This window comes from Ammospiza nelsoni, chromosome 1 (genome assembly GCF_027579445.1).
Source record: "Ammospiza nelsoni isolate bAmmNel1 chromosome 1, bAmmNel1.pri, whole genome shotgun sequence".
NCBI lineage: Eukaryota > Metazoa > Chordata > Aves > Passeriformes > Passerellidae > Ammospiza > Ammospiza nelsoni.
In genome coordinates this window covers 36703161-36725317 of record NC_080633.1, presented here as the reverse complement: position 1 = coordinate 36725317, position 22157 = coordinate 36703161, and the positions used below count along the sequence as shown (strand labels likewise).

Sequence of the window (22157 nt, the reverse complement as noted above, 5' to 3'; positions counted from 1 at the left end):
CCCAGATTTCCTTTTGTCCTGTCCAAATACAGCTGAGTATGTTTTTATGGATGCCTCAGCATAAGAAAAAACAGTGCATATCACTGTCCATTTGACATGAAGCAGTGGACACAGTGTAAAATTATTTCTGTACTTGGATTTCTCCAGTGTCAGGCATGGATCTTGTCAAGCTTTTACTACTTTGTTTTGCTTAAGGACTTTGTCCTGAACTATAGAGCAAGAATAGTAATGACCTTCAAACTTGATTATCTAATACTCATTTTACCCTGTAAGCTAGAAAATGCACTTCAAGTTCATGATTCCACCTGACTAATTATCAAGTGAACAAATTTTGGTAATTTTTTGAAAGAATTTATTATTTGTTTCTTTTAAAAATTGTTTCTCTTACAGGGTGCAAGAAACAGTTTGATTCATATTTTTTCAATGTAAGAGGCTAAGAGTGTTAGCATCTGTGTCTCTATAAACATATTTAAAATTTCAGGGAGAGTTTAAATATTTATGAAAATATAAAAGGTAACTTTAAAATAATATGTTTCTCTTAGAAACTGGTGGCCAGAACTTATCTGCACACAAATTACTTTTGGGAAAAGAGGGGAGCATACTTAGAGTCAGTTTTAATATTTTTAATGGTTTTCACTTTTTACTTTGCAGATTATATAAAGCCTTCAAATATTAATATATATTCAAGATTAGGGATTTATAGGCTTCTTTCGTTTACTATACATTGCTTGTCTGTGAAATTTTCATGGTCTTCTGATTCTTCTGAATCATAGTTATTGTGCATGGAGATAGACAGCTGATGCTTCTGATAACTTTAGATGACATAAATAAGTGAAACTCCTGGCCCAAAGATAGCAAAACCCATTAATTTCTTTATAAATAGCCTACAACTGGAAAGCATGTATGCTTTTTTTTTTCTGTTGGTTTCTGTTTCTTGGGTTTTGATGCTCTGATATTCAAAGCATGCTGACTTTTAAATGCTTGTTTTTCTGAGATATTTAGGTTCTTTTTGAAACAAGCTCAGTGTTTCACAGGGATAATATATCTGGCTATAGTAATAAATAAAAGTCAGTGGTGGAATTATTTCATCATTACATGTTTTGGGTGGAGTTGTTTTTAAAGAATCTCTGTGTTTTATTTATGTCATTTAACTGCTGATCTCATATTTATGTAAAAAAAAGAATTTAGATTTCTTTGTTACTCTTCTCAGAAGTGCAGTGGGCAGTGGTCATGACTGAACTGTGCTCCCATATCCTATAATGAGGCTCTTGTGTGATTTTTCACTGACACTTTGAAAAAGACTTAATCATTATTCTACCCTTTCTTATCTTTCATTGTGCTACTGGACATTTCAAACACAGACCTTTCATATCACAAAGCCACCCACAGAAAAGATGGATATTCTTGAAACTAATGTTACTTTGCTTTCTGTATTTGGAGTATTTCTTATTTTCCTGTGCTGCTTCTTCCTTTAAGTACAGACAGATTTTTCTTTTTGCAGAAGTAGATACTTAATAGCTATCCCGCATGGAAAAAAAATTCAAGGGTTTCAAGGAATAGCTTTTGCAGTAGCAATTGCAGGAGAAGTGTATAAATTACCATCTCTTTTGGGTTTTTTCCCCCTCTCAGTACAACTCTTACTATAATTAGCCAGCATTTAACAGCAAATGTTTGCTTTGGTTAAATTATTCAGAACATTTATTTTACTTGTCAAAGGTTAGATCAGGTTGTTGTTTGAACTGGTAATTAAATGCAGCCTAATACACTGTCATATTTATATGCACTATCAGCCCTGTTTCCTCCTTATTCTGTATAATTTTATAATGTTCAGGGCTGACATTTAGGCTTCCAACTCAGATCCTGTTTTCTTGGAAAAAAAAGTAAGATTATACTTTTCTGTTTCACTGTACATGAATACACTTAAGAAAATAAAAATTAGGGTTGTTTGGAATATCACAGCTATGGATTTCATTGTCATAAAATCAGTGAAGGCCCTTTGAATATTTTATTTGCTTATTTCAGTAAGTCATTACACAGCAACTGGTATATATAAATTATTTTCCAGAGGTGAATGTGAGGTGGACAAGTGTGGCTATCTCCTTTGCTAATTGAATACCTACGAGTCACAATAACATAAAGTATATTTAAATTACAATCCCAAATCTCTACCAGAAATATGCATAGTACTGAAATACAAAAAGGTTCCTGAAGTAGTTACATAGGGGACTTAGATGAGCAAACAAAATTAAAATGTCTCAGGATAAGGGTTCCTCATGAACCTAGGGCAGTGGCCCTTGCACATGGACATCAGAGCACTGAGGTTGGCTGTCCAAGCTGATCAAATGAATGAGAGTTTTAGAGTAGCCAGGATTCAACCTCTCCACTTTCTCATGACAAGTTCAGAAACTATTTTCCACATGCTTATATGAGACAGTAATTTAATTGAATTGTCAGGTGTATAACATGTCCATTCTTTTTTCATTTCTGCAGTATAGGTTTATTTTCTTAGTCAAATTGAACAAAGAATAAATCATGGCTTTTTTAGAAAACTTCTGTGCTCATTGGATGTGATATTGTTCAATGTCTATGAAAGAAAGAAGTTTGTGGTCCAGATAAAAATAACCATAAAAGCGGACCATCAACATTTCAGCAATGTGTTTTTCCTACCATGTTTAGACAAATATTTCTGCCTTTTTCAATGCGTTTGTGTGGCAGCTTTCTCTTCATGTAACCAGTGAATTGATATGTATACATTTCAGCCTGTCTTATTTTTTAGCATTTCTAAAACACTTTTTTAAAATCCTACCTATTGTACTGCAAATTTGAAAGATTTTCAGTTCCATCAACTAAGAGCTACGCTGACTCGTAGCCTTGTTAAGAAGCAATTCATACTTAATGGTAGTGAAATCCTAATTTATCTACTGTCATGGTGATCACCCCATACAGTATTATGTGGTTGCAAAAGCTGACACAGGAGTAAGGGCAAAACATATAAGCACTATCTTAAAAAGCCAAGATCCACACCTCAGTTCCTGTACATATGATCTCTGAGTAGCAGAATTGATTTTTTTAACGTTGGGTTGGTTTTTGGTTTTTTTACCCTTTCCTCCCCCCAACCATACTTTTTATAAAACTGGCATAGGCCACCACAGGCCACAAGGTAGAAAGATACAGTAAAAACAGAGTTAAAAGTGAAGTGTATTCTTGATTATAATTATAGCATTCCTAGCGTGACACTAAAGAAACTCGATGTATGGTGCTCAGTTTGTTATTTTGCAGCTTGTTAAATTTTTATACTTCATGGTTGTGGGAGGTAGCTAAAAACAAGAGAATATTCTGTGCTCTTACAGAAATCATTTTGACCTCTAGGTAAAGTACATTTATTTGTGTACACATCATCTGAACTGTGAGTCGTTTTGATTGATGTAGTAGATTGCATACACATATGGCATAAAGAGGACCTGGGTTAGGCTAAAAGTTCTGGGCTCTTTCATGATGGACTATCTAAATATAAACTAGAATAAAAATGAGTAAATTGATTTTCAGTCATACAGGAGTAAGTCCTGGGATGGTTATTGCAGACTGTGTGTGCCTTTTATTCAGGAAACTGATGTGAAATTAAATAATTGCTGTATTAAAGTTTAAGAAGTATTCACACATCTGTCACACCAAGGCAAGTGGGAAGGAAAATCAGTGTAGATGTTTCAGATGCTCTCTTAAAGATCATGAATACTGTGAATCAGAAGAAGTGCTTTGACGGCATGGCACATATCCATGAAAGTAGCCATTTCTTGGAAATAATAGGTTTAAAAGTTTAACATGTAGAGTTAGGATGTGGATAAGGTCTAAAGCGTTTTATCTGTGAACTGGGGAGCTCAGTGGTCAAATCATATTTCAGTCATGAAAAAAACAACCCAACAAAGTGAAAATCTTGCTCCTTCCTGCAGATCTCTCATGGTCATTCCTACTGGCTTTGAGAATGCAAACAGTTTTAGTTAAAATATTCTTTTGTCACCTGTGTTACCTTTTATAGGGCAGGCTGTGCATATACCTTTGGAAGGTGACTCCTCTTTCTTCATTAGCGTTTCTGGCATCAGTGCAGTGAGAGGGCTACACTGAATACAGAGTCAACCTTGCATTTAAAGGAGGCAAGGATATAATCTTTCAAACAGACTAACTTCATACAGATATACGAGAAGCATTTGTTAGAAATAAATGTTCATGTTAAAAATACTTGTGTTCGGTTTTTTGAATGGGTGAAGGGAGTCTTATGCGGGGTTCTTTGAGAGAAAGCAAGCTGACTTGGAGTGGCATAGTAGAGGAGTGATTTCCTGCCTTTCTAAATAATTTTATTTCAATTATCTTTGTGTTTTGACTTTCATTTCTGATCAGATGCTGTCAAAACCTCTAAACCAAAACTGATGAATAGTTAATATTAGTTATCTAGATTTGTTGTATTCAGTAGTTTGCTCATAAGTGTGGCTGCTAAAACAGAACAGGATTTCCCTTTTTCTTCCCCAGTAAAGAACAGGAACTTTCAAAACACAAGAGTTTGGATGAGTAGGCAGAGGATCTGCTGCCTTCAAGCCTTCTTGGCAACAGGTGGAATTGTGATATGTGTTTGACAGAATAGTCATCTCAGCTAGGCAGTCTTTGTCTGCTACCCCTCTTTTGAAGAAAGATCTATCCCCTTGGTCAAGTTTTTCCTCCTTTTCCATCAGGAAGCAAGGAACACCTGCTACTGCCATCTTCTGTCTTCCTTTTAGGAGAAAAAGATGAATAATACATGACCAGAATTTCAAAAGCAACTACTAATTTTAAGTGCCCCAAGATGCACAGCCTTGCTATTAAGTAAGAAAGAAAAGTGAGAACAGATCACACCTCTATTCTATATGCTTGGTTTCTTTCCATTTACTTCTGGATGCAGTTCAAAATTCTGATTCCATTCTTCTTAATGCGCTGAGTGGTCCTGAGCCTGGCCACTGTTAGGTCACTTCTCTGCCTCAACTATGGCACCTCTCTATCTCAACTATTAGCAGAAATGCAACAACATAGCAAAAATAACATTTTTTCTAAGCTTTTGCTGTGGCCGGGTTGAGATCATACAGTCTATATCAGGAAAAAGAAATCTGAAAGCTGCCTTTTTGCAAAATGGTCTTCTGTGTGTTGAACAAGACAGAAACGAATAAATTTGGTCAAAAGGACAGAAAAAGAAAATAAAAATATTTGAAAAGAAGAATGGGAAAACAGCTATTTTGTCCAGGAGGATTCAGAATGCTTTCATGATTCAGATATTGGGATATTTACCTTAAATATTCTTATAAAGTCATACTGCTCTGTCTAGCTCAGACAAGGAAACTATCTGAAAAGGCTTTTTAAAAACAAGAAAAATTTAATCAAGGAGGTTTCTAACCATAACTTGTTTACATCAGTTATATTTTTTTTAATAAAATGGGCTTAAAAGCTTAGCCTCAAATCTGTTGTCAGCTTTCTGTGAGTTATAATGACAGCTGTTGTTCCAATACAATTCTTCAAATCTATTTACTGTTTTGAGGAAATTCCAGTTCTTTTTGCTGATTATATACAACAAAACTTGGTATTCAGAGAACACTGGGAGATTCAGTCATGTCATAGTGGTTGCTGAATTTGAGAGAGCACTCAACAAAGCTTAACTTATTTAGGAGCCATCAATATATTGTATTATCTAATAAAAATCAAAAAGCTTTAGAGAATCTGCCTGCTGTTCTGCTCTCATTCCCCAGAGCAGAGGAGTATATATAAATCTCAGGGCAATGGATTTCTTAGTCACAAAGACCTAAGGTCTTGTTCTGCTACTTACGTGTTGTCCACCAATGTCCTGCAAAACGAGGCTTTTGTTTCTTGCTGTGCAGTATGTGCTGACCCGCTTCTAAACCAAAATCAACCCAGGACTTAAGGCAAAGGAGTAGCTGGTGACAAATTTACTGCCAAACCAAGAAACCCTTTTAATTGCAACTCACATATTTCCCCCCTTTTAACAGTGTATTTTATCTGTATTTCTGAATTAATTTATTTTACGAATTCTTATTGTTACTATAAATTGAAGGTAAAGTTCTGCAAAATTAAATACCTTTTTAATAGCCAGATTTCTGCTCCTATATAACCTTGCAAAATACTGCTTTCCTGCTTGCTGTTTAAGAGCTTCATCTATCTGTTTAAGGTTTTGAGGTGGCACAGGCAGTGTGCTTGATGTACCATGCTGCTTGCACTGGGGACTTGTGTGCCTGTGTTTTACATGCTCTGGCAAGCAGCAGGGACTGCCCAGAAAATTTTTTAGGAGGAATAAATGCCTCTAAGTAGCACTGCATTATAGAAATCATTATGCTACAGGGGTTTTATCAGCCTAGCTTCTCTGTGTCTGAAGACTTCAGCAAGACCACTTACTCCCTTGGGAGTTTGATGAGCATGTACAGGAAAGCAGACAACACTTCATCCAGCTGCTCAAAAATTTTAATGAAAAATATGAGAGTAGGAAGAGAGAGGAATATAAGTTATAACAGATAGCACTGTATTAAGAGATCAAATTATTAAAGAAGGAGCATTATTGCACTATAATTTTCTCCCATTTATAATATTATGAACCTTGGCAGGAATTAGTAGTAAGAGTTCCTGACTACTAGAAACAAAAGTGGTGCATCAGGATGTATTGAGCAGCAGAGTGAACTTTCTGTGAGAGAAGGAACCTGTCCTGTCATCTTTTTTAGTAGCATGGAATACAGTGATATGTTCCTGCCACAAAAACCCTGAGTAAAATGTTACTCATAGCAGAAGTGGTATCTTGATATAATATCTTCATGCAAAGTTAGCAGGTTTCATCCATAGCTTATGTTTACAAGTCCAAGAGGTTTCCTTTGCTTGAGGTATTTAATTTCCTTTCATTTAGATACTGCTGTTTGAAACTCACTACATCCTAGGTATGAGTAACCGTAGTACAAAAATATTGTAGCCCCCCTTCTAGAGGGGCTCATCTGCATCCTGCTTTTGTTACTGCTGGTGTGGCAAAACTGAAGAGGAGCAACGTGAGCAGGCAGTACATGAGAGAAATACTGTGCCTTACACAGAATGAGCCTTTGGGTATGAAAGGGAGCAACCAAGGGAAGAAGATTCAGCATAGTTTTTTACCAGGAGTAGCCCTACTTTGAGCCTTTTTTCCTTTGAGGATGACTTCTACACATAAGTGCTACTCCTGTTGGCAGAAGTAGTGGAGAATCCTTGCTGTCTGCAGTCATTACGCTGCAGCAGAATCAGATTTCAGGTTTTCCTGTGTAAGTCTGATTTGAATTCACTCATCAGGACTGGATCACATAGGCAAACATGGGTTGTGGGTCTTCATGTTATATAGAAACTTCATTGTATGGCACGAAACAAATTCTGCCTCTCTCTGCTCCTTTGAAGTGCCTATGAAATTCTCATATTCTTTAGCAAATGAGGTTTCCACCAACTTTCTTTGTACCTCAGCATGATACCATGCTGCTTTAGCATCTGCATATCTAGAAGAGAAAACTAGAAGGGAAAGATTTGATGTAAATGCTTCTGTGCGTGCATAACCATGCTGGTGTTTCTATAAAAATTCTGTCAACCCCTGTAGGAAACTGTTTTCTAAAAATAGTGAAAGAATAAAGGCTGAATCCAAGATTAATTGCTTACTGCTTTAAAGCTGTGATATTCCAGAAACTTACTTCATTGAATACACTTTTAGTGTCTAAGTTAGTTACTATCATTTTGGGTAAGGCTGCAGGCTAAGCTGCCATTTTTTCCAGTTCACTGTTTTGATGATTTCTTTCAGTCTTGACGTTCTTTGGCCCTTTGAGTTACATTTGTATTACTAAAACATAAAGTGTGTAGCATAGCATGGTGCCTGTGTGTTTCTGAAAGTAAAACTCTTAAATACTTAAAGCATACCATAAACAGAAGTAAACCTAACCATATTTGGAAGAACAAAGCTTTAATTTAAATTATGTTGAACTGTTTTGTAACCAGGTAGATAAATTATATTCTAAAATAAAACAAAGTGTTTCTTTCATTTAATGAGTTTGTTTGAATCTTTTTAATATGAATAGGGTTTTTACCACCTCTAGGTGACTCTAAGAAAATGGAGTAGATTTTTTGTGAAATGATGTGTTGATTTGAACTCTTATGGTATTAATCCTTCTTCTTTTTCACCTTCACTAAGGCAAAACATTGTTTCTTTCACTTTTATGTCATAGGTTATATTTTCTATGCTCTTAATAGGTCTACTTGCTTCTCTCTGGACTGCAGCAACTGGTCCTTCTCCTGTGCTATCTGACTAAAGATGGATACAATATTTCAGCTCAGGCCTTAACCATGTCAGACATCTCATTTTTATCAACTGTTCTGACTATGAGGAGCCTTTATTAGAGACTTAAGTTGAAAGGAACTTATGCATCAACATAACATTTTCACATCTGGTGCTAAACGCAGCTTTTGTGGTTGGAGGAATGTTCAGGGCACAGGCTACATTTATGTTAAAAGTTGTGTTCTTTTAACAGCCTCACTGTGGATCTGTCACATAGTTTTTCATTAGGAATAGCTATAGTTCTGTGTTAAGGCTGTGGGATTTGTGGGGTTTTTTGGTTTTTTTGGAAATTCAAACTGCAAAATTGAGGCTTGCTTTGGCTGGCTATTTTGTCTTTTTTGTTTTTGTTTTTTTTTTTTTTTTTTGTGAGACTGTACTGAACGTAAAACTATAGAATCAGGTATTTAAGATGGTTGATGCCCTTTATACTTTCATTGTCACCGTTTTCAGTGCAGAAGACAGAAGTTTTTTAGCCATAAATGTCAGGTTACACTGTTCAGAGCATTACATCTTGAGAAAAATTGTTGACTGGGATGAGAGGGGGCTGTGGCTATAAAACTTAGTAGCAAACATGACATGAGGATTTTGATCCTCTCTGCATTATTCAAGTTTTTCTTCCTTAGTCAAACTAGTGTTTCTTGCAAAATCACATAACGTTAAGAAAACTGAAAACCAGAAAATGCATGAACTTGTTTCCTGATTATAACAAGTGTGTAGCTATCTTTGAAATTAACTGAATTTTAAGTTTTTATTTAATAAAAAGGTTTTTGTCTGGTTTTTTTTCAACTATCATATGAAATACCAAGAGAATACATTGTCATGGTCCCAGGCTATTTGTGTTGTTTCTATCCCTGACATTTTAATTCACTACTGAATTTATTCTTTGCATGTTTAAGTACTGGTAAGACATGAAAGTTGTAGGGTTAAAACTGTAGACAGTGCTTCAAATCTCCTATGATAATTGTTCTTAGGTATGTATTCCTTTACTGTGGCTCTTGAGACAACTGTTTAATAGACAACATTTGAATAATACAAATGTGCGGTTGGTAAAAATGGATTAGGGTTTCAGGGTGGTACCAATGGGTGATATTTAATATTGAATGACATGTATTAAGACAAATGCTTTTATATATAATTTATTTGGCATTGTAAATGCATTTATCTTGTGAGATACAGACTCCCTGTTGCCACATGAAGTATTCTGGAAAGGTTTGGAGTAAATAAATAATAAAACCACTTTGATATACAATCTAACAATATTAAATATTAAGACTTTCACATGATTGATTTTAATACTTAATTAACTTATTTAAAGTCCAATGTAACTCTGTTTTTGTATTAGAGATCAGACAGGCAGAAGTTAAAATGCAGGAAATGTTATTAAATGGGACAAAATTAATTGCATTTCATGACCATCAGACTCACTGGCTGTTAACCTGTCCATCAGTGGCATGATCTTGTTTGTTTTGTTCTGGATCCCAGCTGATGTTAATGTTCATCTGCTCCACCATGCCAGACCAATTTTTATGTTTGCATCATTCTATTTTAATGATACATTTTATAAAAGAAGACAGACTTGCTTTATCCTATGCAAAGTTAGTCAAATTGTGCACTTTTCTTCAGACTTAGTAAGTTTTCTTCCCTAGGCGTGTATTTTCAGTGGGTGGTGGCAACCTGTGGAAGTGGCTGAGTAGGAATCTTAGCTGGGTTTGAGCTGCTCTGTGTGTGTGGGAGGGTTGTTTGGGTTGGTGGAGCTTTTTGGCGGTTTTTCTCTTGGAGGCACTGGGACTAGTATCTTCTGTATTTAAATAGAGATGGTGGTAGTAAAGAGCTCAAGTGATGGAGAGCAGAAGATCACAGTGCTGTGAGATAGATGGTCTCTAAGTAAAAATCACTCCTAGAGCAAAGAAGAAAGCAGTGAATATTATAGGTAAGAAAAGATTTTTCAAAAATACCTATTAATGAGTGTCCTGGCAAAATATCCAGCTTGAAACAGATCAAATGGTCCTCATGTCTTCATTTTCCAAAGTTCATATTCAGAACGGTCTTCTACTCAGCCCTCTAGTTAGCATGCTTTTTCTTTTTTTATTTTTTTTTAATTCTTGGTTCAGGATGAATAATTTAATTTGGCCAGTGCAAGAAAACCCATGATATGGGACTGCTTCTAGATAATTTGGAAGACATCTGTGCTTCTTTGCTTTAAATAAACACGATGCATGTTTATTCTTCTAATATTTAATTTCTTACCTACTTTAAAATGTTTTCACATTCTGGAAAATCCTCACTTCAGTGTTCTACCATGCTTGATTACTTCATAAGCCACAAATGAGGGGCAGAGTTGTGAACCCTCATAACATGATGCTGTCAAACTTAACAAAACATGCATAAGACCATTACCACATCAGACGCTTGCTTTAAGTGAGGTTGTTTTAATCAATTTGACTTCACAGGGCAGCTAATTTATCACTTAGCTAAACAAGTATTTCCTCTACTTGTCATCAATTTAAGTAATTAAAATGGTAAACTTTGGATATGGCATGAAATAAAGGCCCAAAGATAATTTGGAGAAGGTGGTTGATGCAGTCTAATAGAATGAATGCAAAGTATTATTTAAATACCTTGGTATGCTTCAGTAGTTTTCAGAAATGTGATATTCAGGTAGCTTTGCTGGTACTGATGGAAACTGATTTTTATTTTTAGCGTATCCAAGATTCAGCAATGTTTTTCAGCTTCGTCCTCAGAGTTTAGTGGGTTCTCATTTTCCTTTCTTCAAGCATAAAATATTTTGCTCTGTTCCTTGATTGTTTATAAGTAAGAGGATGTCAGAGAGCAAGAGTGGAGCAAATGCTGGAAATTGGGCAGTTCTTCAGCCCTCATCCTGATTATCTCCCCAAGCCTGCAGTTCCTCTCCTTACATTTTACCATGGGGGGAAGGGAAGAGAGGAAAAAATGGGTAATGTACAAGCTTTGCCTAATTCTGTCTCACCTACTCAGTTACACCTTCAAAATACCCTTGCTGAAACTGATTGTATTTTCTAATTTTGCCCAAACAGTATGAATACTCATCCCTTCTTAAATGTTAATTTTGATATGTTTTGGTGTGTTTTGTGCTTTCAGTAAATAATTTTTCAAGGTCCGTAAAAACAGTGATGATTAAGGGAAACATTTTTTGTGCGTTTAGTTTTTTTAGATTGAACTAATTTAGTCACCATTTCTGAAACAATGCTTTTAATCCATAAACTGCTTATTTGAATATTGAAAACTTTTATTCAATATCTGTGGCAAGTGAAGACATTAGTGAATGTCTTATGACATGAAATAAAGTACAGTATTCATGTTAAACTGTGCTATGTTTTGTTTATGAAATACTGATTTATCAACATTTTTGAGATTAGGGTAATCTTACTGCTTGTAGTAGTGAATAGTCTCACTGCTAAAAGAATGCAACAAATTTTATTTTTATTTTGAACTTTCCATCTTCTTTATGAACATCAATTATAATCATTTTATTATATGAACATTTATTATAATCTTATTGCAGCTGAGTCTTCTGCCTTGTACAGTTCTGTGTACATGTTTTTGCAATGTTTCACCCAGCTCCAGTCCAAAAGTGATGGGTGCTTCACTGGCAGTACAGCTAATGATAGAAACATATCTCAATTAGACTTTTATCTTTGCCTTGTTATCTCTGTCTAGTTAGGTGTGACTTATACATATTAGTGGAAGATGAAGTGGGGCTGAATTGAGGCTGATGCCACTGACAGTCTGGAGAAGAAGTGGTTTTTGGTTTTGAATGTTTTAAATGTAATTTTTTTTAAGCATTCTAAACTCACAAGTTTGTATACAGGCAGAATGGCAATGCTAGTGAAGGCACGATTATATAAGACTGCTTTATGGCTAAAGGTGGTAGAAATCACATAATGTGTTAGAGTAGCTAATAGGGAAGGCAAAATATTTGTAAGGTCTTGGGTGAATAAACCTTCTCACATCTAAAAAAGAAGCAAGCGACTTCCAAGTAAGTACTAAGTACTCACTAAGAGTAAATACCCAGTGAGAAAAAGGAGTTAGAACAGGTATGTTAAATCAGACTATCTAATGCAGCAAGTGGTTTATCTCTGCTGTGTAGAAAGAGGTTGTTAGTTAGGTAAATGTCAGTAAACATCAGTTAAGTTTTTCCTAATGAAAACGAGTTGGTATTCCATCACATATGGAATACAGAGGAAGTGGTGGGAGAGGAGATGATAAGCTGTAAGCAGGTACCTCCACAGAACCCTTTTAATATCTGGTGGAGCTCTGTGTTGGAGTCTGTAAGCCTGTCTCTGGAAGGATTTTTGGTCCTTGTTGAGAACAGATGTGCTGACAAGCTGCCTTCACTGAAAGGCAGACTGGATTCAGCCCACGTGTGGTCAGCGAGGAGCAAACCTGTGGCACTGTCCTTGGTGGCACATGAGGGCTCCTCCTGTTACTTAGGGCCAATAGCCAAAGAGTCTATGCCTGCCTTTTCCTTGGGCTCATGAGTGGATTCATGTTTCTGCTAATTACCTTGACTAGATAAATGTTTCATACATGGTCCTAATTATTTTCTCATGTATATTACAGAATAGTTGAACTCCCAGTAGTGGGAAGCATGCCTGGTGTTTTGAGTTCCTTAGCCTTTCAACTTTGGAGGTTAAAAAAAAAGTAGAAATAGGTGCTTTCACTGTGATGTTAGGGCCAGCTAGAATCAAGTCTTGTAATCCAGTAATTGAATTTCAGCGGTTTATAACATTTTTATTGTTTCACACTGAGAATGGTTTTAAATTGTATCTTATTTAATATGAACAATATGTTATATGCCATTACAAATCAACCACAAACCTGTGAAGAATTAATCTGTCTCAGAGAAAGATCCCAAGTGTAATTGTAATTGTTTAATAGTTCCCTTTGCTCTTTGTTAGAAGAGTAGAAAAGAACTTCAGTATAAAACTGTGAAGAAAATTGCTTGGACTAAGGAGTGAAGACTAATAGGTAGTGATACTTTTTTAACTCTAACCATATGTATTCATAAACAAACACAAATAACCGATTAAATCACTATGCAGATATCAAAAGTAAATCTATTCAGCTGTTTAAGGCTGCTCTAACAGTCTGTAAAGTAAATTATGGTGCATATAGATTGCAAAGGTATGGCATTTGGGGAGTATTAAAAAAAAAGAAGGTGGATACAGAAGAGGACATAGAAGAGCAAACTTACTAGGGCTAAATTGATACCATGTTATGGATGTAAGACAGTGTAAGTCTGAAACATACTGTGTCTTAATTAAGTGGTGGCTGCTAGAACTATAATGGCTGGTAAGGTCATTTTGTGCCTGGTTCTCAGTTTGAAAGACACTCAGGGTTCTGCTTTGGTCACATTGTGTAGCAATCTCTGAAGGAACATAAAAATAAACAGTTAAACTTAAGCAGCACGGTCGGAAAAAGCTTGTCATTTTAGTGAAGACAAAATCAACTGATCAGGAAAAAGATATTTACAGCTGTATAGAAAAAGAAACAAGAGCAGCAGCTAAAATTCCAGGAAAAAAAAATTACTTCTGTGAAGTTGGTGCGGGTTTTGTTTTCTTTCTTTAAATAAATTATTTTTTCTTTTATTTATTTAAAATATCAGGTATTTATAAACATCTCTTTATATTTTTTCAGCCATAAGACTACAGGTAAATGTTATTTAATGGGCTAACAAGTTTGTAAATATTTTTCTTCAGGATACCATTCATGCAGTTTTCATTGTTGCAGTTTTAAAATTACAGAGGAAACACGTGAGGTATGCATACAGTCGCAGCACATTTTGCTGGGCCTCATATAGAATTGTTCAAGGCAATTCTGTGGTTTTGTGGTGTGTTTTGTCGCATGACATGATGATTGTAATAATTTCACATAAAGGTGTACCACTGCTCAAGTGTAAGTCCTACCTTCCCTCGGTTACTGGCTCCTTGTTCCCAAGACCTTCAGATGTTCCCTACTAGCTGAGCAGAAGTGAGAGATGGTGGGATCATTTCATCCCCACGGTAACACAAGTGCCAGGGCACATAGAGGATAAACCCTCAGGGAATACAGCTGGGAGAGCATGCTTTTGAAAACAGCCTGGGTGCACTGGTTTCAAGTAATTGCCTAATAGTGGCCCAACTAGTTAATTATCCTGGGATTTTTTGGGTTTGGGGTTTTTTTCCTCATAACTTAATAGTAAAATTAAGAAGGTATAGACCATAAAAAGTCTTAAGGATTCCAGTTCCCCTTCATTTATTGACAGTAAACTGAAGGTACAAAGCCTACCTGATCAGTGCCATACCTTCTAGGAACCAAAGAAAAAGCATAATTGAAGTGATTTCATATTTGTTAATATGCCAGTCCTGAAAGTGTAGATGCATACCTCTTCTCGTATCTATTTTTATAATTTTTTCTAAATATAATTTTGTTGCGGGTAGAAAGTTATGGTATTTGTAAACAAAGCAGTTAAAGTAAGTGATATTTAAAACTCATCTGGCAGTCGTAGGTAGCTACTTTGTGTGCTTGGGCAAATCAGACCTATTTAGCTGGCTTAGGTTTTTTTGTGTTGTGAGTTAATAAATTGCTGTACAGTGACTAAAATGCAGTCCTGACAAATCTACTCTTGCACTGTTAATGCATTGGAAAGGTCGTTTCTCTTTCTTATGCACTGATCATAACATCGTCTGCTTTTCACCCTCTTATTGGCATCCTCTAATTTGTTGCAGACTGTATTAGCTTCCAGCACTCCTCAAATGAACTTCTAACATAGTTCTGATTCAGTTGCTTGATAGTGATGTGAGTGCCATTCAGGAGCCTGTGATGATGAATCTGCATCACCTACTTCCTAAAGTTTTAGTTCTGCCATTACTTCCCTTTTGGCCTTCAGTTTTGGAAGATGTCTTTGTCGATTACGTTTCTTAAAATGCTTCCTTAACATCATCTTTCTAGAAGGCCATCCTGGTTTAGAAATGGTGTTTTCCAGTTAAGTTTTCCCACTGAAACCATTACATGGCACACACAGCTCACTTGCTGATTCCTTCCTTCCCTCCCTCCTCCCTGCACTGGGATGGAGAGGAGAACTGGAGGAACAAAAGGTACAGATCACAGGTTGAGATGAGAACAATTTACTGGAAACAGCGATGAGGTAAGAAAAATGAACAGTAACAGTAATGATGCTAGCAACAAGAAAAGAAAGAAACTGATGACAAGACAAGAAAAGAAACATTCTTGCTCACTGTGGAAACCCTGACAACACTCCCTCCAGATGAGAGCAGCATTACCCAACCTCTGCCATTCCTACTTGACCAGAAAAAAAACCCTTCTTCCCAGAAAAGACTCCCTTCTCCCTGCCCTGGTAGTGACATGACATGGTATAGAAAAACCTCTGGGCCCTGGCCATGCCACCTCCTGGCGACTGCAAAACCTGTTCTTGCCAGAACCAAGACAAAAGTTAATATAAATCTTGATAAAACCAAAGCCATCTATCATGCTAGTCAGTATTAATCCATTCTCTTTTTGTGTCTGTTGCTGTTATACTTGACCTATGATTTCTGAAAAAGAAGTGGTTAAAAGGAAGATTTCTGGGATGAACAGTCTTGGGTCCAGAAGAGTGATGATGATGGTCTTTCCTCAGTTTTGCTCCATAATCTTCTTCATGCCCAAGAACTAGCATCAGTTCTCCTTGGAATCAGACTAAAAGATGAGTAGGGAAAACTAGAAGAAGGATGGAAAGAAGCTCTTGCCCTGTTTTACAGTCTTCAAAACCACACTTGAACTTTTACTTGCAGTGTGATATTTGTAGGAACTATAACAATTCTTTTGGACTCCAAATAATACATTTACAACGTTCAAATGGAAACACTATTGTTCTGCTAATTAGGCAGCTAATGGTGATGATGTGACTGGAAAATAAGGGGAGGTTTTAAGTACTTTTGTTGTTGACTCATGTGATTGAAAAATAGTTAAAGGAATAGTAAAGTGTTTGTTTCTCTGTTTTTTTTCTTCCAGATAAATACTCATTAGTTGGGATTTACTACTGCCAGTATGTATCATTCTGTGTCTGAAACCAGCCACCCTTTGCAAACAGAGGAACAAGAGATAGGCATTGATCCCTTGCAGAGTTTTTTGAACAAGCCAGGGGAAGGTGAGTTTGTATTTCTGTACTTTTTTTTGAGTTTATACCTTATATAAGTGTGTCATAATAACTGTACCTGTCATAATTTGTTTAATTCACTCAATGAAGTTGAACAGGGCAACTTAAAGAACATTTCACAGAGTATGTGAGGAACACTCTGACACTAATGAAAACCACGAAAAGTCAACTTTCAATTACAGACAGAAGCATTAGCCAAATGTTTAATGTGCTGTCATCCTTTTTTAATCATAAACCAAACACTGACTTCAGCATAAGAATATTGAAATGGAGCATGACTTTATGTTACTTTCTCAAGCATGGACTCTTACACTGCTTCGGTTTAAGGATCTTTTTTGTTTGGGTTTTTTTTTCCTTTTTTTTCCTTTTTTTTTTTTTTTTTGACTTATTTGGTTCTGCAGTTAAGTTCAGTGTATATTATTTTGAACAAAATTATGCAAATACAAAGTCTGATTTTTGTTTGACTCAGCCCCTATGTTCTTATTTGAAAAAAATCTCAAAGCTGAGATAGAATGAATAGGCTCTAAAGATAGAAATTACTACATAACCTGAAGCAAATTAGTTAAATGCAGTATTTGGAAGACCCTAATGAACAATGAGAACAAACTGCTTGGATAATGCAATGCCTGTCTGTTTTGCTCATCTTTTCTACTTATTTGCTAGTAGTGACAGGTTAGTTGGTTAGAAGAAAGTGATAAGCTTAATGAGAAAGCTCGTCCTTGTCATGAAAACATTCCTCAAGTACTCAGTTATACACAGTGGCACCTTAACTACCTGTAATTTTCCAGTCATTGAACACATGTACCAGGAGGGCAAAATAAAAAATTTATTTTAAATTACAGAGTTGAAACAACTTTGTCACATTTTCTAAGACCCTACCCAGATCAACTAGTTTATGTGGGTGTATCTGTTTATAAATCCTCTGTTTACTAGTGCTTATTAAAAAGCTCTGTCCAGTTGTGCTCAGTCAGGTTTATTACTTCTGTTAAGAAGAAGCTGATGGTTTGCTTCCAAATATATTGGTAAAACTTCTTTGTCCCTTTGAGTTATTTTTTTCACTCTTTTTTTATTGGTTTACAAAGCTTCTTCAATGTTTAAAAATGACAATGTACGTCATGGAGACAATATTTTAAAACCTGACTAATAAATGGAATAGCTTTTCTAGGCAGTGTTTCTTTTCTATCGTATTTGACATCTTAACGATACGAAGCCATTTTAGCTTGATAAAGCGAATGCATTTTTGTACATATTTTAGAAACTTGAAAATAATTTTTTTTCAATAACCTAAAATAATAACCATTTTCAAGAGGACAAATAGCTTGCTTCTAGTCTACCCCAGTCAAGAAAAAGATAAACATTTTCTTCCAATTGCTGTTTGCTTTAAAAAAAAATTGATAATTCTTTCAACTCTGTTTCAAGAAAAAGCAAAATTTTCACCCTGTTAAAAAACACCGTAAGTTAATTTTACCCTTTATTGTGCCCAGAAGCGATTAGTTACCTTGACTGAAAAGGTTTCTCATTTTTATCCCAACCTTAACATTTCTATGACATACAAAGTTATTAGGATTGAATTGATGTTTAAAAGTGCCATTAATTCATTTACCCCAAATGTTCATTAACAATGTAAATGTATGCTGATGTTCTATGAGACAAGGAAGTGACTAATGACTCTTCGCACTAACAACACTTAAAATGAATAGAAACTTTAGATAGCTAATCTTGAAGTAATCAAGACCCTCATTCAGCTTGGCATCACTGTATGCTCTAAAACAGCTGTCAACTGTTAAAAATATATACACAACACACACATACGCACATGCGAGGATAAAGATATGTAAATACATGGTTCCCCAAGTCATAAAGGTTACCAACTATGGTACATTTCTTATGTTCTATCTATGTAAATATTTTATATAAAGCATCCATTTCATCTTCATAGCCTTTTTTGCTGTGAAACACATAGTGCATTTTAATTTGAAACTTTATATATCCAGAATAGATCTTCGAAGTTTTAATGTTTCATTTTAAATAAAGCATGTGTATGGTTGGTGTTAGCTCTTTAGGCATCAAAGTATACAGTTGTTCCTGTCCATGCAGTCTGTCCGTTGTTGTCTTCACAAAAGTATTTCAAGACAAGGTTTTTCAATGCAGCCTCAAGTTTCAGGGGTGATACAGAATCAACTTGGTGAAAATCTCTATCTTAATTTTTTTGTATCATGAATCACGGAAATATGGTGGAGTGGTGGTCCACTGGAAATATTCTGTGCAATATTGTAGAATATCAGTATATCTAAATTGTCTTTTTTAAACATGGCTGAATGCTAACCTTAGAGGCAGAGTGATAAAAGCTTTTACTGAGATGGGGTGATTGGAAAAAGCACAGCCCTAATAAGCGTGCTGAAAAGAAATATTTAGTTACTGATCTAGTCAGATTTGTAAATCTTCATGAAGTGTTGTATTTTTAGCATGTGCAGTTGATACCAAAACTTGATGGAGAACCAGAAGATGTCATGTCCAGCTGGAGTTACGAAATTCTCTCACAGTTTTCATAAAATTAAAGAAATCTCAAAAATACACGGATTGCTCTTAAGTATAGCTGCTTGGAAAACTGCATGCGTCGACTACTTTTTGTTCATTTGCTGTCAGCTTGAAAGGGTACATTGGATAGGATTCCAGAAATATGTTGAGTCTAGTAGTACTCAGTGCTTTTATTAAAAATTCAGTGAAGGAATAGATAGAAAACGTGGTTTATTTGGGACAGGACTGTTGACACAATGGAGAGTAGATGTAAAATTCAAAGTATTCTTGAGATTTTGGAGAAGTGGCCTGAGAAGATTAAGACATGGTTCACTAGAAACAGCTGCAAGGATTAATGTTGCAGATGCTAGGCATGAGACAGTTACCTAGCTGAACAAATGAAAGTAGATCATTACAAATGAGGTAAGTGTCATTTGGAGAAAGGTCTGGGTGTTGGTAGCTCTCCAGATTTTATATAACTGATTAACTTTGAATCTTAAGTTATGATGAGCCATGAGAATGTGCTTGTTTGCAAGTTTAAAAACTTCTGAATAAGCCTTTAACTGTAAACATCTTTTTTCTGTCCCTTTAAAACATTTTCTAAAATTCATTAAAACAGTATTTTTGTCCTTTTCTGTTGATGAATTTGGCCTGTGTTATTTTCCTTGTGTCTGATTTTTCTTTCAAGATACAAAAAAGGTACAATGCCAAAACATGCATTCATTTATGCTTTTTTAAATAGCATTTTAAAATAGTTGATTAGAAATTTATGGCAGGGATTCTCACTTTTGCAATCTAATACTTCAACTGGAGGATCCTAGTTCTTTCAAGAAATTTTAATTTTTGGTTGTTTCTTGTGGATCTGGTTGTATTTTAATTTACACGCTTTTGGATATGTGTACATTATTATGTTTTGTTTTGACTATGGTAGTCTTTTGACTTGATGACATCTTTCTGCATTCTCTCTTCTAAGGATGATCATGCTTTCACTCACTTTATTCTAACAATGCTTTTGTGTGATCCCCTCTGAAACAGGGATCTTTCAAAGAGAAATTGGTGAATCATAGCTCTGTCTCCAGCAGAGACTTTGTGAGACCTGAATGAAATTTCAGAAACATTATTGTTGTACCTTCTCCCTGCATATTGCATCTGACAAACTGTTTTTCTGACTTCCAAATGGTTTCTGTTACATTGAAATGGAGTAACTAGGTTAACTTTCTGCCATGAATTTTCACTCCAAGTTACAGTGTCCACCACATTCCGACACAAGTTTTGAAGAGCGTGGTAGGTAGTATTCCCATTTCATTGATATAATGAGAAAGTTGATCCTCTAAGGACAGACTGGAACAATGCATTTAATACTCTTCAATTTAATTTGCACAATATCACAATTAATACAATTAAGGTCACTTGAAATGAAACTATTAACAAATTGGGTAATTTACTTTAACAATGTCAGTGTGTTCTCACAATTACATCTGCTTTAATTAGTGTACAAGCTATTATTTAATAGCATACTTCACATAGAAAAATGTAATGTGTTTTTTGTTCTCAATAGAAGAAAAGGGGAAACCTTTAATGGGTCAGAGTGTTTTGGAGTTTGGCAGGATATATTTCATGTGTAGGGGCTACAGTTGGTGGTGAGGACAGAGAAGGCTGATGTTGCTGGAAGGACAAAGATAACTACTGGAGTGTATGACTGAAATTAATCCAGTTGAGCCAGATAAGTTCCCGACCTCATACTCACTATTGCATCCCTTCTGCTTCTCAAACCTGCTGTGAAAAAATACAAGAAATTATAACAGAGCATTCATATTTCCATTTTGGCCATATACTGTGTGGGTGTTTCCATTGCTTGTCTTTGGAGAATTTTGCTATTCTGGTGTTAACCTCATAGCCCTGATCACTAGAAAGTATTTCCATTGAGAACTATACCTTATGTGAAATTTGAAAATCCTGGTTTATATTAGTGTCATACAGAAAACAAGTAGAAAACAGAGGGGAATGAAGAAATAAAGTGAATGCCATCTTTTCTGGACAAAGCATGTGTTGTCAAATAATTTCCCCAAATTTTTATTTTAAATTTTAATTGACATGGGCTGTTTTGGCCCTGGACATTCCTTACAGGGTTAAGTGAATTTTTGCTGTCAGAAAATGACATTATCTTCTAACTGGTCCTTAGCTACTCAGTGTTATAAGTTAATGGTTTTTTCCCCTTACAGTCCCCTTCACCCAGATATACAGTGCTAATGTGAATTGCCCTGTACAGCATTTATTTACCTCCATTTTTAGAGATCAGTTCATTTAAAGGAAACAAACACAGAGGTCTGCACCTCTCTGTGTGAGAAATGCGTTCTTAGGTAAAAGCAATGCAGAATGCAAATACAGTGAGTTGTTGAAGACTTACTGTTTTCTTATCAAATATTTTTGATAGCATATTTTATGACGTCATGTGTGCCATATAATGTGTGTTATTCCATCTTCTCTCCAGGGAGTGACATGTACATGAAATATAGCATTGTGTTTTTAAGAGTCCTTTTAAATATGCATGCTACTGTGTGTTTTCATTAAAAAGACAAGATTGGAACAGAGAACCTCTTTGCATTATACTGGAACAGAAGAGCTGAGGGTTGTGATTGTTTCTTAATGTCTTTGGGGTTCCATGCTGTGGTTTACACCAGGCCCTGAAAAAGCCCTGTGTCCTTCACTGGGGAGTTTTACCCTTCAGCCAGAAATTATCAGTGTGCCCCACCAGCACAGTTCTTACTAGTGGTCCTGTTCAAAACCTTTGTGCTTCTGCAGGGCTTGGCTTCCTCATTAAAGGCACAGGTATGATGGAGAAGAAGGGGCCATCTTTGGACTGTTTCACTTCATATTGGATGAATAAAAACAAGAATGGTTTTTACATATTCAAACACCATATGCTAACATAACAAGCATTTTAATATTCATTTATTAATAATAACTGCTGTTTAGCTTCCTTTAATTGAGCTGCAACAGGCTTGTAGTGACAAAGGCTTTTGGAGCAACACAGTGTATCTTGAGCTAACTCCGGCTGTCACTAGCTGCTTCCCTAGAACTCTTCATTTTCCTCTTTTCTGTATTAGACAT

General features: G+C 35.6%; 1 protein-coding gene across 6 annotated transcripts in view; it reads left to right on the top strand.

The window, feature by feature from the left end:
- Positions 1–22157, top strand: part of TBC1D5 (TBC1 domain family member 5) — a 316432-nt gene that overhangs the window by 114958 nt on the left and 179317 nt on the right. For all 6 annotated transcript variants that reach the window (XM_059470481.1, XM_059470490.1, XM_059470498.1 and 3 more), the window contains one exon: positions 16385–16520. In XM_059470481.1, the coding sequence (XP_059326464.1) occupies positions 16421–16520 (100 nt within the window). In that variant the 5' untranslated portion in view covers positions 16385–16420. The remainder of the gene's footprint in view (positions 1–16384; positions 16521–22157) is intronic.